We start from the raw sequence: 12,586 nt of genomic DNA, 5'->3' as shown, positions 1-12,586 counted from the left end.
TACTGATACCAATGTATACAACACCAACCAGGGATCGACAGTTCTCAGCGGAGCATGCACAAGACGAGGTAGAAGGCCACAAAGCCATACAACATCAAAGCATCGGCCTCTGGGTCACGAGACTTCCTTGCATGCACCCGTACCTCACTGGGATAGCAAGGAGTCACTCAGAACTCACAAGCTGTAGTTGAGAGGGAAGCTCTGCGGTATAGAGATGGTGAAGGCATCAACCACATCCATCAGATGGAGCCAGAGCAGCCACATTAGAACGTTCCAACATGAAAGCGCCACTGCCATTTCGCTGCAAATCCGCGCCTGAGATCTTGCTTTGGCAAGAGAAGGACAGTCCATGCTCGATCCTGGCTAGTCAAGAGTGCCCGGGGCTTCCTGGAACAACAGGACCAGATCTGGGGCAAATCAAGCTTCTTAGCACCTTTCTCATGACTCCAGGAGACTCTTTGCAGAGACCCTGGATTCCAGACGCCCAAACTAGACGACGGTCCATTGTCCCAAGTGGCGCCGACGGGTTCCGTGGTCAACCGGATTTCGAGCATGGCCATCAATCGAGGCCTTGCTGAGTGGAACAGCAGAGATGAGCCCCAGATACCAACGTGGAGGCTCCTCAGAAAAGCTCGAATGACCCCATGTTATGCATGAAATGGCACTCTAGGAGACGAATCAAAGAAATGAATTGCAACAACAGAGGCAAGCATCAGCAAAAAAGGGGAGTTCGATATTCGGCGGACATTCGGAGATGGGGGCACCTGACCCTAATCAGATGGAGGATCAAGCCTCGTCGGAAGGAATGACGCAGACTGGCAGCTGTTTGGGGGCAAACCGGGGCAAAGGGAAGCACAGAGAGGCTGGAGTTGGTGATGGGCCCAAAGGAGAGAAGGCCAGCCAGTCCATGAGCCCGAGATCCAATCACTGGGAAGGCCATGGATCAACTCCACAATCAGATGTTTCTGGCTTGAGAAAATCTCCCCACAGCCGAGAAGAAGCCCAAGAGGAAAGACGAGGGCCAGGGCCAGGGCGAGAGCCTGAGCACCACCACCGCCCCCAAGCACCACCACCACCACCTTCGTCCGGGCGGTGGCTACCCTGGTCCCTCTCTGGCTGCTGCTCACACGCACGAGTCACATACGGTACACACACACACTCACCTGTCACCTGCGGCTTCCAGTTCTCTTTTTTGTTTTTTTTTTCCCTCTTCCATTCTGCACTGAACTGCCCTGCATCGCCTCTTCCTCCTTCACACGTACCCAGAAGGTCCGTTGTCTCGGTGCTCCCAGTCAAACGGAAGCCTCGCCCAGCCCACCTTGAGCGGCCTTTCGTCACTGACGCACGCTGCCTCGGCACCCTACATTGACCTCCAACGGTCGGAGAACATCGGACCTCGACCCTCCACACGTTTCTGGCTGGTTTTCGAGTCATACTACTGCTCCAAGTCGATTGTTGCTGTCCCTTGATTCAGTCCTTCAGGTCCTTCGAATTGTTCGTCCCTACCGAAGCAGGCCGCAAGGCCTGAACCTCCTTCAACATGTCGTGGAAGCCCACTGAGAAGCTCATGCAAACCATTGGTCACTATGCCAGCTTCCCGCCCACAGGAGTCAGTCTTCGACAGATGGTCCAGTTTGGAGAGAAGCCTTCTGCTGGTATGTCAATGCGAGCACCTCGCCCGCGTCGAAACTATAGCTGATTCGGTGTAGGAACACTCTTTCGTGCCTCACAATTTCTCTCCGAAGAGCTTCCCGTTCGTCTCGCGCACCGTGTAGAAGAGCTGGATAAATTACCCGATGGCCTCAATGACATGCCTTCCATCAAAAAGGTGCGGGACTGGTATGCTCAATCTTTTGAGGAAATCACGACCCTTCCGCGACCTCAGTTAGACACCGAAACCCGAGACCGCCTCCTCAATCCTCCCAAGAAGTCCAGCAACAAACTCTCTGCCACCACGCGGAACCCCAGTCTCAAGGACCATGGTAATGGCAACGGCAAGAGTGGGATGAACTCGCGTCGCTATTTCGCCGCTCTGGACGACGGCAAAGAGTGGCCTCCCATCCTTTCCGAGTACAACCGCAAGTTTGCTCGAACCCTGGAAATCATCAAGAGAAGACACGACCCTGTTGTCACTACTGTGGCTCAAGGTATCAACGAGTGGAAGCGTAAACAACAACGAATGCAGATCGACTCGTCCATCCAGTCCTTCCTCGATCGATTCTACATGTCCCGCATTGGCATACGCATGCTTATTGGGCAACACATTGCCTTGACGGATCAGACCACCAACAGACACCCCAACTATGTTGGCATAATATGCACAAAGACCAACGTTCGGGAATTGGCAGAAGAGGCCATCGAAAATGCCCGATTCGTGTGCGAGGATCACTACGGCCTGTTTGACGCTCCCAAGGTGCAGCTCTTCTGTCCCTCCAACCTGACTTTCATGTACGTGCCGGGTCACTTGTCGCACATGCTATTCGAGACTCTCAAGAACTCCCTGCGGGCCGTCGTGGAGACACACGGGGCGGAAAAGGAAGAGTTCCCCGTGACAAAGGTGATTGTGGCGGAGGGAAAAGAGGATATCACAATCAAAATCAGCGACGAAGGAGGTGGAATTCCACGATCTGCTATTCCGCTCGTCTGGACTTACATGTACACTACGGTCGATACCACACCAGAGTTGGATCCGGGTTTTAATGCTAGTGACTTTAAGGCGCCGATGGCTGGGTTTGGGTATGGTTTGCCACTTTCGAGATTGTACGCAAGGTATTTTGGCGGGGATCTAAAACTGATTTCTATGGAAGGGTGAGTCTCCATTTTTTCCGTTTCTGGGAATGTCGCTGACAGCTTCTGCAACAGATATGGGACCGACGTCTACCTCCATCTCAATCGACTTTCCTCGTCAGCAGAGCCTCTGCAATAACAATTAGCAGTCATGAGGGACAAAGGCGGATCCCAAGGATTGGCGTTGAACAGGAACAACAAGCTTGAGTCTGATGGCCCGAGGGACTCCATCCCCGGCATCAGCAGTGGACGCTTGGCCGCCGTGCGTTCACGATTGAGGAGCAGGGAGGTGACGGAGAGGAAACAAGTGGGAGATGCTGAAAGCATGATTAACGAGGAGCCCAATGTGGTACAGCCGGGCGGAGCGAGTCAGTGGCTGGAATGAATCTGGGGGCGCACCATGGAAAAGTCATTGTTGATAAGAACACCAGACAGAGAATCCAAGTGGCTTTTGTTCGCTGACATGGAATGGACGTGCCCCATCGTCTTGATGCCTACTCGCTTGTGCGTTGGGGATGGCCAGCCTCGTCTCGTCACCACCAGAACTATAGTGGTGATAGGTTTGTTATGCTCACTCGTACACTGGATCCAGCAAGCTTTATTCCCACCGCGTGTCCCGTCCGCTACATGCCACCCAATGCAGCTCGTTACAAGGTAATGTGCACCAAGGCAACTGAAGACCCATCCAGCTTGGAACAGCAGGAGTCAACAAGGTAAGGGTACCAATGGGGAAATTCGTTGTTGCATCAGCCCTTGGCGACGAATGCCCAAGACGTATTCGGGTCTCATATGCTCAGGGACTCGACGGTATCCTAGCCTTGACCTCCGCCTGCAATGCTTCAACTTGGAAGAGCCTTGCTCCGTTCCGATATCCCCCGAGGTCGGCATTCCTCGGGATAGATAGGGTTGTTAATCAGGCGGCATTTGAGCCTTACACAACGACATCGGAGTCAGCGCTGGCGGTGGGTGCTGCCAATGGCTGATCGATGCGCCCGATCTTCTTCAAAATGTGGGAATCTGTTGAAGTTTCCCATATGAGCATTTCATGCAGCACCTGTAAGGCGGAACTGAGGGGGAAAGTCCAGAGGGCTCCACCCAAGCGCAAAAGCAGCATGTCCACTGTCCTAAAATGGCACGTAAATTCCGCGCTCCAAACTTGGGATTCTTGGCGTTGCGGTGGGGCCTGGTCGGTTTTTGGCCCACAACATGCCCAAGTTACAGCCTCGCCGGCGGCTCAGGGATGCACAGCAACCAGCTGTTGCCGGCGAAAGCACAGTGTATGACACATTTAAGTGGCGATTCTGGTCTCGGTATCAACGGAGAAAGGACCGGCGATAGATAATGGCTACGAGCAGCAGACTCCGGCGTCCCGCTATTTTGGCCGGTCTCCTGGTGAGTAGCCCGCCTCTGGCTCGTCAGGATATGTCCAAAGAATAGCTGAGAGATCTTAAAATGCGCACAGTTCTCTCTGTTCCTCGCAGCCCTCGACTTCTCGATCATCACCACCGCAGTCCCTTCCATCTCGTATCAACTGCGGTCCCATACCGCCTATGTCTGGATCGGCTCCGCGTACTTGCTCACAAGTGCCGCTGTGACTCCGGTGTGGGGGAAAGCAGCCGACGTCTGGGGCCGTAAACCTGCACTGCTCAGCTCCATTGCGCTATTTGCCGTCGGGTCAGCCATATGTGGATGGTCCAAGAACATTGCGCAACTGATCTCGGGCCGTGCGGTGCAAGGGTCGGCGGCTGGAGGCATCATTGTCTTGGTTAACATCTCCATCAGCGACGTGTGGGATGCACGGTAGGTCCCTCTTCAAGCTTGCCCCCTTCCTCGTCTTCCATACTTAGGCTGCCCAGGCACCGGAGTATGTTCCTGGCCACGACAGGGCTGGTGTGGGCCATTTCCGCCGGCGTCGGACCTCTTCTCGGCGGCATCTTCTCTGAGTATCTGACATGGCGATGGGCCTTCTGGGTCAACCTCCCCTGTTGCTTTGTCGCCTTTGTCGTTCTCTTCCTTTTGATGAGCCCGGTGCAGCCGCAGACCGTGAGGGCGGATCGGAAAAGAAACATGGACTGGATTGGAACCGTCGCAATCATTGGAGTCACAATCATGATCTTGCTCAGCCTGGACTTTGGTGGGGTGGTCTCACCGTGGAACTCCCCTAAAGTCCTAACTCTGCTGATCGGTGGCTTTGTGGTCTTATCCTTTTTCGTCTTCTGGGAGGCCAGAGGCGCATCGAATCCTCTCATTCCATCCCACCTCGTAGACCGCACGTCCAAGATCAGTCCGCTGATGGTCTGTTTCACGCACGGTTTTGTACGAGCTCGGTCATTCTCTGGGGGATGTCCAGTGCCAGCGCTGATTGGGACTATAGGTGAACGTCTCGTCTTGGTACTTTCTGCCCCTCTACTTCCAAGCCGTGCGCGGCGCGTCCCCGACCCGCTCTGGCGTCCTCATCATGCCGATCGTTGTGGTCCAAGCCTTGATCGGTCTTGCTGCCGGGGCCATCACCTATCGGTTTGGCTGGATCCGGCCACTCATATGGGCAGGAATGGCGCTCACAACGCTGGGATTTGGTCTTTTTATCGGTATCGGCACATCGACATCGCTGGTTCGCACCGTGACTATCGAGATTGTGGCCGCGCTCGGAGTCGGCGCCGCCTTCCAAGCCCCGCTGATAGCGTACCAATCCGTCGTCGGCCCAGCAGATATGGCAGTGGCGACGGCACTATTTGGATTTGTCCGGAGTCTTTCCACGTCCATCTCGGTGGTCGTCGGCGGCATTGTTTTCCAGAATACCATGTCGACGCAGACTAAACGCCTGAGCAGTGTCCTGGGGGGGCCACTGGCTCGAAACTTTTCGGCTTCAACTGCAGCAACAAATGCACTGCTCGTACGCACACTGCCTTTCCATCAGCAAGTGGAGGTGAAGAAGGCGTATGCTTCGAGCTTGAAGCATATGTGGATCATGTACGCCAGCGTTGGCGGAGTGGGTCTTGTCGCGGCGCTGTTTGTGAAGAAGCAGAAGGCAGTTGGCGAGGCAGGCAGTGATCCTCCAGACAGAGACGGCGTGGAGCTTGAGCAGCCTCCAGCTCGATCACCTAGCCAAGTGCAGTGACGCAGCAATCAGTGATGTGTCGGGTAGAAACGACAAGTCACGATATGATGCGACATCTCGCCTAGTGACGCCACACTTCTCGGCGAGCTTCTCGACAAATCCCTTTGGGAACGAGGAGGATGGAGTCTCGCATCGTGTCGCAGCGCAGGAGATCGAGAAACAATTCTACAGGGATGGGGCTCCTATTTTATCGTTAGCTCAGCGATAAAAGCCGGATATACAGTGTATAGGCGGGATGTGTATAAATCATGATAGTTCATTCATGTCGTTGATTCTTGACCAATTGGATGTTGTCTAAGGCTCCCAGTACTGTGGGTACACGTCTAACTAGCGACCTGTTGTACCAGCACGCCATGCCTGTACGTATACGACTCCACCTTTAATGCTGACTGTAAGAAGCGGATAACGCACAGATTGATAGCTATCTCTAGACGTCAGGATCAACGGCGGCCGCTGCTGTTCCCTATCCCAGGTGCCCAGTTGTCCTGGTTCTGCGTACCAACTCTGGTCTCCACCAATGTCAGACCTCATAGTTCCCACCTGTACCTTCGGCAAGCAATGCAGCCACATCATCCCGCTGCTGTACCAGGGCCCGAGCGCGTGTTGCTGTACTACAACACGAGGGGCCTCGTGGGGAATCCCTGGCGTGCTGGAGTGGTTGATTGGGAGGCAGCCGACCAGCCCGGCAGGCTCGGCCGCCCGGAAAGGATGAAAGTGAGTGAAAAAGGTGCTCGCACTTCACTCACACGCGACTGACTTTGCGAGAGAGAATTGGATTGTGGTAGACATACTGTCTACAGGGAATCCATGGCATGGATGTATATTTGAGAACGGCGGGAAGTCCTCGTGGTACATGATGACGGGGCAGTAATAAGTTGGGAAAGGAACAACAATGACACAGAAGCAATGCAGGGGGAAGTAGCACTATCATTGATTGCATGGACTATGTCTGTGGTATTGGATGGTGGACCACGTGGAAGTCTCTCATCCTTTGCCTTCGCGTGCGCGGATGATGAAGTTGACGAGAAGAACTATCGCACCACAGAATATCCCTTTACCATTGAAGAAAGGTTTCGCGCGGGCTCTGGGGGATGTGGCGGGCTTCGGGGGATGCTTTGGTTGGAGCTCCGCAGCCACTATTGTTGGACTTTTTTTCCCTTTTCCTTCCCTTGAAGTTCTTTCCTTTTAGGTGGTATCCCAGAAATTGTCCCTCCCAGTTCCTCTCTTCCACTGTTCATCCACCGTATCCCAATACATCGGAAGGATCCAGATCGGCTGCAATTCTTCCTAATATAGCTTAGTAATAGAAGATACTAGAATTAGGGTGATTTGTTCTTACCACAGTCAACTCTCGAGGCGCTTCATACTCGAGTTGAAAGTTCCTCGACTGTAAATCGGTAAGCTAGTGTAAAATGTGAAGTGATGGGCATCATACCGAGATCCTAGTTCTTGTAGTGGTAAACGTTGACCCCAAAACTCTCCTTAACTTTCTCAGATCGATGTTGGATGATTCCGTCCGGTCAAATCTGAACAATTTACAACCGGGGAGGGTTGCGGCGTATTTCTTCTCGTACCAGCCTGGCATATTGACGATGGCGATGTAGAGATGTTTGGAAGGGTTGGAATAGTTGTGATGTACAATAAGCCAAAGATTAATGAACTAACAATTTATGCTGGACGTCAAGAAAGAAAAACAAACGCGCAAAGGGATCATATGATGGCATGCCGGTAATAGCCGCAGGCAGACATGACCACGTGAGGCCAAACCACCTACAACTGCCACAGCATGTCATCGGTGCAGGGATCCGTGAAGATGTCCACTTGAAGGAGTGACAGGTGTCTTTGTGTGACCCTATGGTGTCGTGGACTGCCTCACCGCTCCGACGCCGACGAGCCATGGTGTACTCCGCCATGTACCATGTACCATGTACCCTCACCAGCCTGAAGATTTCAGCCTGTTGCTTGCTTCCTGTACTACCACAAATGTAGGTCGCTTGCTGTTCCTCATAACATGAAGTGTTTGCTCTGTCGGCGGAGCTCATGCTAAAGGTGTGCCCGTGAAGGGTAGCTTGTGCAGTTGAGATAATCTGCCAATTCCCGGTAGCGATGAGACGGTGAGGGAACATGCACACTGGCAGCTTGTATCGAAATGAATGACGAGGTGAAGTTCATCGTCCCAGTTAGTGGTTCAAAAGCACCAACGTTTCCCAGCCATGGCGTCCATCACGCAGCTGGTGCCACCTCTTGGGTTTGACGGACCTGAGCCGACGCAAGATTGGGGCTGAGTCGTGTGCGAGCTTGGCTCAGATGGACTGGAACGCCTGGAAGCCGCCGACGAAGCCTGTCCGGACAGGGAAAGGGAAGCAGCAGCAGCAGCAACAGCAGCATGTGGTAAAATATGCTACGGAAACTGAAACTGAGCCGTTGAGGGAATTTCAAATTCTCTTTGCATCAACACAGCAGGTATGGTGAATGTTTGACGCCAAAGTCCAGCCGACTGAAAAAGCTGCAGCAAATGGAACAGGATCACCCCGGTCAGCCTGAAAAATGTTTGTTGAACAGACTGCCGGCCGTTACGTGCATACAGGGTTACTTGAGCGACCGGGACTCGGACCCCGGTAGAGGACTTCTGAAAAGAGTGGTGTGTTGTGCTAAGTGCTTGCCACACATATTGAACCACGTCTGATCCAAATTCACCATCATCCCCACGCGCGCTGTGCTGACCACCTCCAGCTCGAGCATTCGGCTTGTCTTCGCTTTCTGTACGTCCCCTATACTCCCGCTTCAACTGACAATGCTCATGCAATCCAGGATCAGCTTTCGGGTTCCAGATCAAGATCGCTTCGGAAACCCATCGCTAGATGATCAGAAAGCGGACGAACGAGTTGATCTCGGCATAACCAGCAAGACGACCAGCTCCGTATTGGGGTATATCAGCCTTTCACAAGAACGTTTGAGAACAATATTGGCCAGTCTGCAGCTACCGAGGCAGTGCATTGAGATCACTGTAGCCGAACGGCAGGAGGCTTTATTTTCATATGTCAGATCCTTGGATTCTGCGGAGAAGATTGTGCAGTTGAGCAAGTCTCACTGATTCACCGTGGTAGAGAAGTATTGCTGACATGGATGATAGAATACGTGCTCAGGACCGAGAAGAGTTTCCCAAATGATGTGATACTTGCAGTCTCGTGGAGGTGGTCTAAGGATGGCGGTGCTGTTCAGGCTTTCCTCCACGGCTGTCAGCCCACTATTGTAGTTGAAGACGACGAAAACGTCAGCGAAGCAGACGCAATCAAACGTTGGTTCGATGAGATTCCCACGGATCAGGCTTTCGGAGCATGGAAACATCCCCTTCTCCCAGCTCTATTAGTTGGGGAGATGCAGCTAAGCCGCCATCGTCATCACTTTCACAACTATAAGCGGCTGTTTGACAAGGTGTTCAACCAGATCTCGACGGCCGCCAATCAACCACACCTCGCCGACCATTTGAAAAATGCCCAGGTCTCGGAATGGTTTGAAGAAATTCGAGAAATGTTTACAAACCACCACCAATTCCACCGAATCATCGTTTCATTCATCAGCATCGTGAATACTCTGGTCAAGTTCTGCGGTGAAATCCAGGTCCACGGCACCTCTGGAGCACACGATGATTTCCGAATCGCCTCAGAGTCCGTTGCTTGCCGCTTTCGACAGCTGCATCAGGACTATTCTACCCTGGAAGGCGAGGCACAATATCTCGTCAACGGCACTTCGTTGCTCCAGAAATCGGTGAGTGGGCCCGGACCTCTGCTGTCCCTCGTATTGGCCATTGACCGCTATATAGCTATGGAGCGTCACTGGACAGAAGAACAGCCAGATCAACACAAAGATCTCCGATACAAGCCGAGCCATTGCGAAAGCTGCGAGTCAAGATAGCTCTGCCATGAGGGCACTGGCGGTGATCACTGCCATATTTCTGCCAGCTACAACAATTGCGGTAAGCCCTGTTGTGCAGAAGCTCAGCCCGTCGGGTTCCGTTCTCTGACATCCATGACCATCTTCTAGACCATAATGACTATGCCGGTAATGGATTGGTCCAAGCATTTTGCATACCCCGATATCCGGGGGAGTATCTGGATATTTGTGGTGACCACCCTTGTTCTGACGAGTGCCACCCTCTATTCTTGGCGTTGTTGGTATTTACGGGATCTTTGGAAGCGAGATGTCAACTCCAGAGTGGACGAGACCATGGCCAATGGACCAGACTCTGACCCGGAGAACCAGCAGGTTGGCGACGATTCAGATGGAGACAACCGAACCAAGCAAGGCAAAGACGAAATCAGGGCGCTCATGATCAAGGGCAAGAAAGCACAGGAGCATCGTAAGCGAGTTCTCAGCGAAGTGCGAAGAAAATTGCCGTATCCACTGAGGCAACTCTTCCGCTTGGAGCGTCATTACCAGCTGCCGGACGAGGAGGCCATGGTGGACATCTTTCCTCGTGGCGGGCCACGCCCAGCGACCCTCGAAATTTCCAGAGGAACACCGGAAGCTTCAGAGCCGACATCTTCGCCGTGGGGGAGTCCTTCACACGCGAAAATCTTGACAAACAGCCCCTCATCCAAGGACGCAGGGCAATTCTCGAGCCCACCGAGAACCAGACTATGTTCATCCAGATCTCCGACAGCTGTTGCAAACCCCTCAGGGGCCGAGCCTTCAGCAGCGAAGCTCTCAGGGAACGATCCAACAGAGCCGTTCTGGGTTAGAAAGATGCCTTCTGAAGCGAGAATTCCCAAAGACGGACCCTCAGAGACAAAAGCCTTGGGGACTCGACCGACGGAGAATAATCTCTCACACGGGCCGCCCTCAGATGCGACGGCCTCCGGAGCCTGCGACCCAGGAAACGAAGCCGCGGAGACGAGGAATCCCGAGGTGAATCCCTCACATGCCGATGCCCCCGAATCTGCCCCCTCGGAAATGACCTCTGCGGGAGCATCGACTTCATCAGAAACGAGACCGTCGACGTTGAATACACCGTTAGACGGGACCTTCCCGGCGACCAAGCCTTCGATAGAGGCAGACTCACCCACACGAGAGAGTGTTACGGCACAAACCGGTCGAGATGGTCAGTAAGTCGGCAAAAGATTGGCGTCACTGAAAAGGTGCTTGGAGAGCCTCGACGCGCAGCTTGCAGTTGATAACAGTGGAAGTTGACCATCACCGACGAGCTTTCGGCTATCGGCTTGCTGTAACAAGTGACCATCCCCTGTAGCCACTCGCGACTTGAGGCACCTAGACACATGGATCAAATGTAGTAACCAGTTGAACCTGGGAACAATGATGATCGTGATGACTATCAAAGAACTGGGAACCACAGAACAACATGGGCTAAGTACCCCAGAGGCATCACGCGTCCACTATCACTCCCAGTGTCACTGCCTTGGTCACCTACCTTGTCACCTAGGTAGTGAGTAAAGCCAACTTAACCCCATTCCTTTTTGACGAAAGCTCCTTTCACTCTCTGACGTGGCCAGAATCGTTCCGGGACGCAGCTCGTGGCTATGATTCCGTCGGACGTCAAGCAAGTGGTCTTTCTGATGTTGGCCACCCCAGCAGGCAGTGATTCACATTGAGACGGACCTCTCAAGGTAGTCTGAAGAAGTAAGTTAGTCCCGTCCCGCTCAGATTGCTGATCAGCTTCCGCGCTGACACGATGCCCCAGGACATTTGCCCCAAGTCTATTGGGTGATCGGAGCGTCGCACTTCCGTAGGATCGGCGGGTGAAGGTTCGACGACGTGTCCCATAGCAAGACACACTGAGCTGCGCCTGGTCGAGTATACGCCGGGCTGTGTCGACGATGGGAAGGACGCCTCAAGAATGGACACGCCGACTGGCCAGTTCGACAGCAACGTCTCGCCTCTTCGATTCGAATGCGTTTATTTGCATGGGCACAAACGCCGCATTCGTCTCGTCGAAGAGCGTTGCTATCAAAACACTCTTCTATGCAGATGGCTTCAATTGCTGCAAGGGAATTGACAAATCAAAGTCTTCCAAAATGAAGCAACGGCTCAACGCGGCATGAAGATTCCCACGCGACAGAGTTACAGGATGGCGAAATTCCGGGGACCATTCGCGCAGATATGCACACCCAGATTCTCGTAGTCTTTCGATTGGTCAATTCGGTTCGACGTCTAACGCGTTTCTCCTCGATCCCGTTGCTAAGTATCGTGGGCGTGGCGGAGGATTCTTTCTGTTTGGTTAATTTGGACTGCATACCTCCAGGTGCGACGTACCCTGAACTCACCAACGAGAAAGTCTGTGCCCTTGATCGCCACTGACCCCGTTGCTCAAGATATATCCAATAACACTATTCTGCCGTGGGCCCTGAACGCGTTGAGTCAGAGCTCTGGTATTGTAGAATGCCGGTGCGCCCTTCAATCAAGCCGACAAACATTTGCTAGGCTATATATATATAACTCTCACTCTCAGCCGAACTAGAAATATCTCGTCTCTTGTGACCGTTCTCGTTCCCTCTCAAACATGGCAACGACCGAAGAAAAGAACAAACAAGTGATTGCCAAGTACTTCACAGAGTACTGGGGCAAGCTGAACCCGGACATCGTCGACGAGGTCTGCGCGGACGACGTGTTCCAATCGTACCCGATGCACGCAAACCCGAAGAGGGGTAAGGCTGCGGTCAAACA

General features: G+C 53.2%; 4 protein-coding genes across 4 annotated transcripts; 3 read left to right on the top strand and 1 right to left on the bottom strand.

Moving 5' to 3' along the window:
- Nucleotides 1-1,062: 1,062 nt before the first annotated feature.
- Nucleotides 1,063-3,423, top strand: PV07_12149 (uncharacterized protein). The gene is made up of 3 exons (XM_016399647.1): nucleotides 1,063-1,655; nucleotides 1,710-2,808; nucleotides 2,863-3,423. Exons 1-3 carry the CDS (start codon nucleotides 1,541-1,543, stop codon nucleotides 2,924-2,926), a joined length of 1,278 nt encoding a protein of 425 aa, XP_016242459.1. The 5' UTR covers nucleotides 1,063-1,540; the 3' UTR covers nucleotides 2,927-3,423.
- Nucleotides 3,424-4,123: 700 nt separating this feature from the next.
- PV07_12148 (uncharacterized protein) lies at nucleotides 4,124-6,136 on the top strand. The gene is made up of 4 exons (XM_016399646.1): nucleotides 4,124-4,179; nucleotides 4,250-4,587; nucleotides 4,644-5,103; nucleotides 5,162-6,136. Exons 1-4 carry the CDS (start codon nucleotides 4,129-4,131, stop codon nucleotides 5,903-5,905), a joined length of 1,593 nt encoding a protein of 530 aa, XP_016242458.1. The 5' UTR covers nucleotides 4,124-4,128; the 3' UTR covers nucleotides 5,906-6,136.
- A 676-nt stretch (nucleotides 6,137-6,812) lies between these two features.
- On the bottom strand, nucleotides 6,813-7,575 carry PV07_12147 (uncharacterized protein). Its single transcript, XM_016399645.1, has 3 exons — nucleotides 7,341-7,575; nucleotides 7,245-7,292; nucleotides 6,813-7,192 (listed from the first exon to the last, which is right to left on the bottom strand). The coding sequence occupies exons 1-3, from the start codon at nucleotides 7,488-7,490 to the stop codon at nucleotides 7,091-7,093; spliced, it is 300 nt and encodes a 99-aa protein (XP_016242457.1). The 5' UTR covers nucleotides 7,491-7,575; the 3' UTR covers nucleotides 6,813-7,090.
- Nucleotides 7,576-8,212: 637 nt separating this feature from the next.
- PV07_12146 (uncharacterized protein) lies at nucleotides 8,213-11,151 on the top strand (the record flags this gene model as incomplete). Its single annotated transcript, XM_016399644.1, has 7 exons — nucleotides 8,213-8,368; nucleotides 8,418-8,546; nucleotides 8,639-8,667; nucleotides 8,717-8,856; nucleotides 9,039-9,673; nucleotides 9,729-9,881; nucleotides 9,950-11,151. 7 exons carry the CDS (start codon nucleotides 8,213-8,215, stop codon nucleotides 11,012-11,014), a joined length of 2,307 nt encoding a protein of 768 aa, XP_016242456.1. The 3' UTR covers nucleotides 11,015-11,151.
- Nucleotides 11,152-12,586: the final 1,435 nt, after the last annotated feature.

This window comes from Cladophialophora immunda (assembly GCF_000835495.1).
Source record: "Cladophialophora immunda strain CBS 83496 unplaced genomic scaffold supercont1.8, whole genome shotgun sequence".
Classification (NCBI taxonomy): domain Eukaryota; kingdom Fungi; phylum Ascomycota; class Eurotiomycetes; order Chaetothyriales; family Herpotrichiellaceae; genus Cladophialophora; species Cladophialophora immunda.
This window is presented reverse-complemented; position numbering and strand designations above follow the sequence as displayed.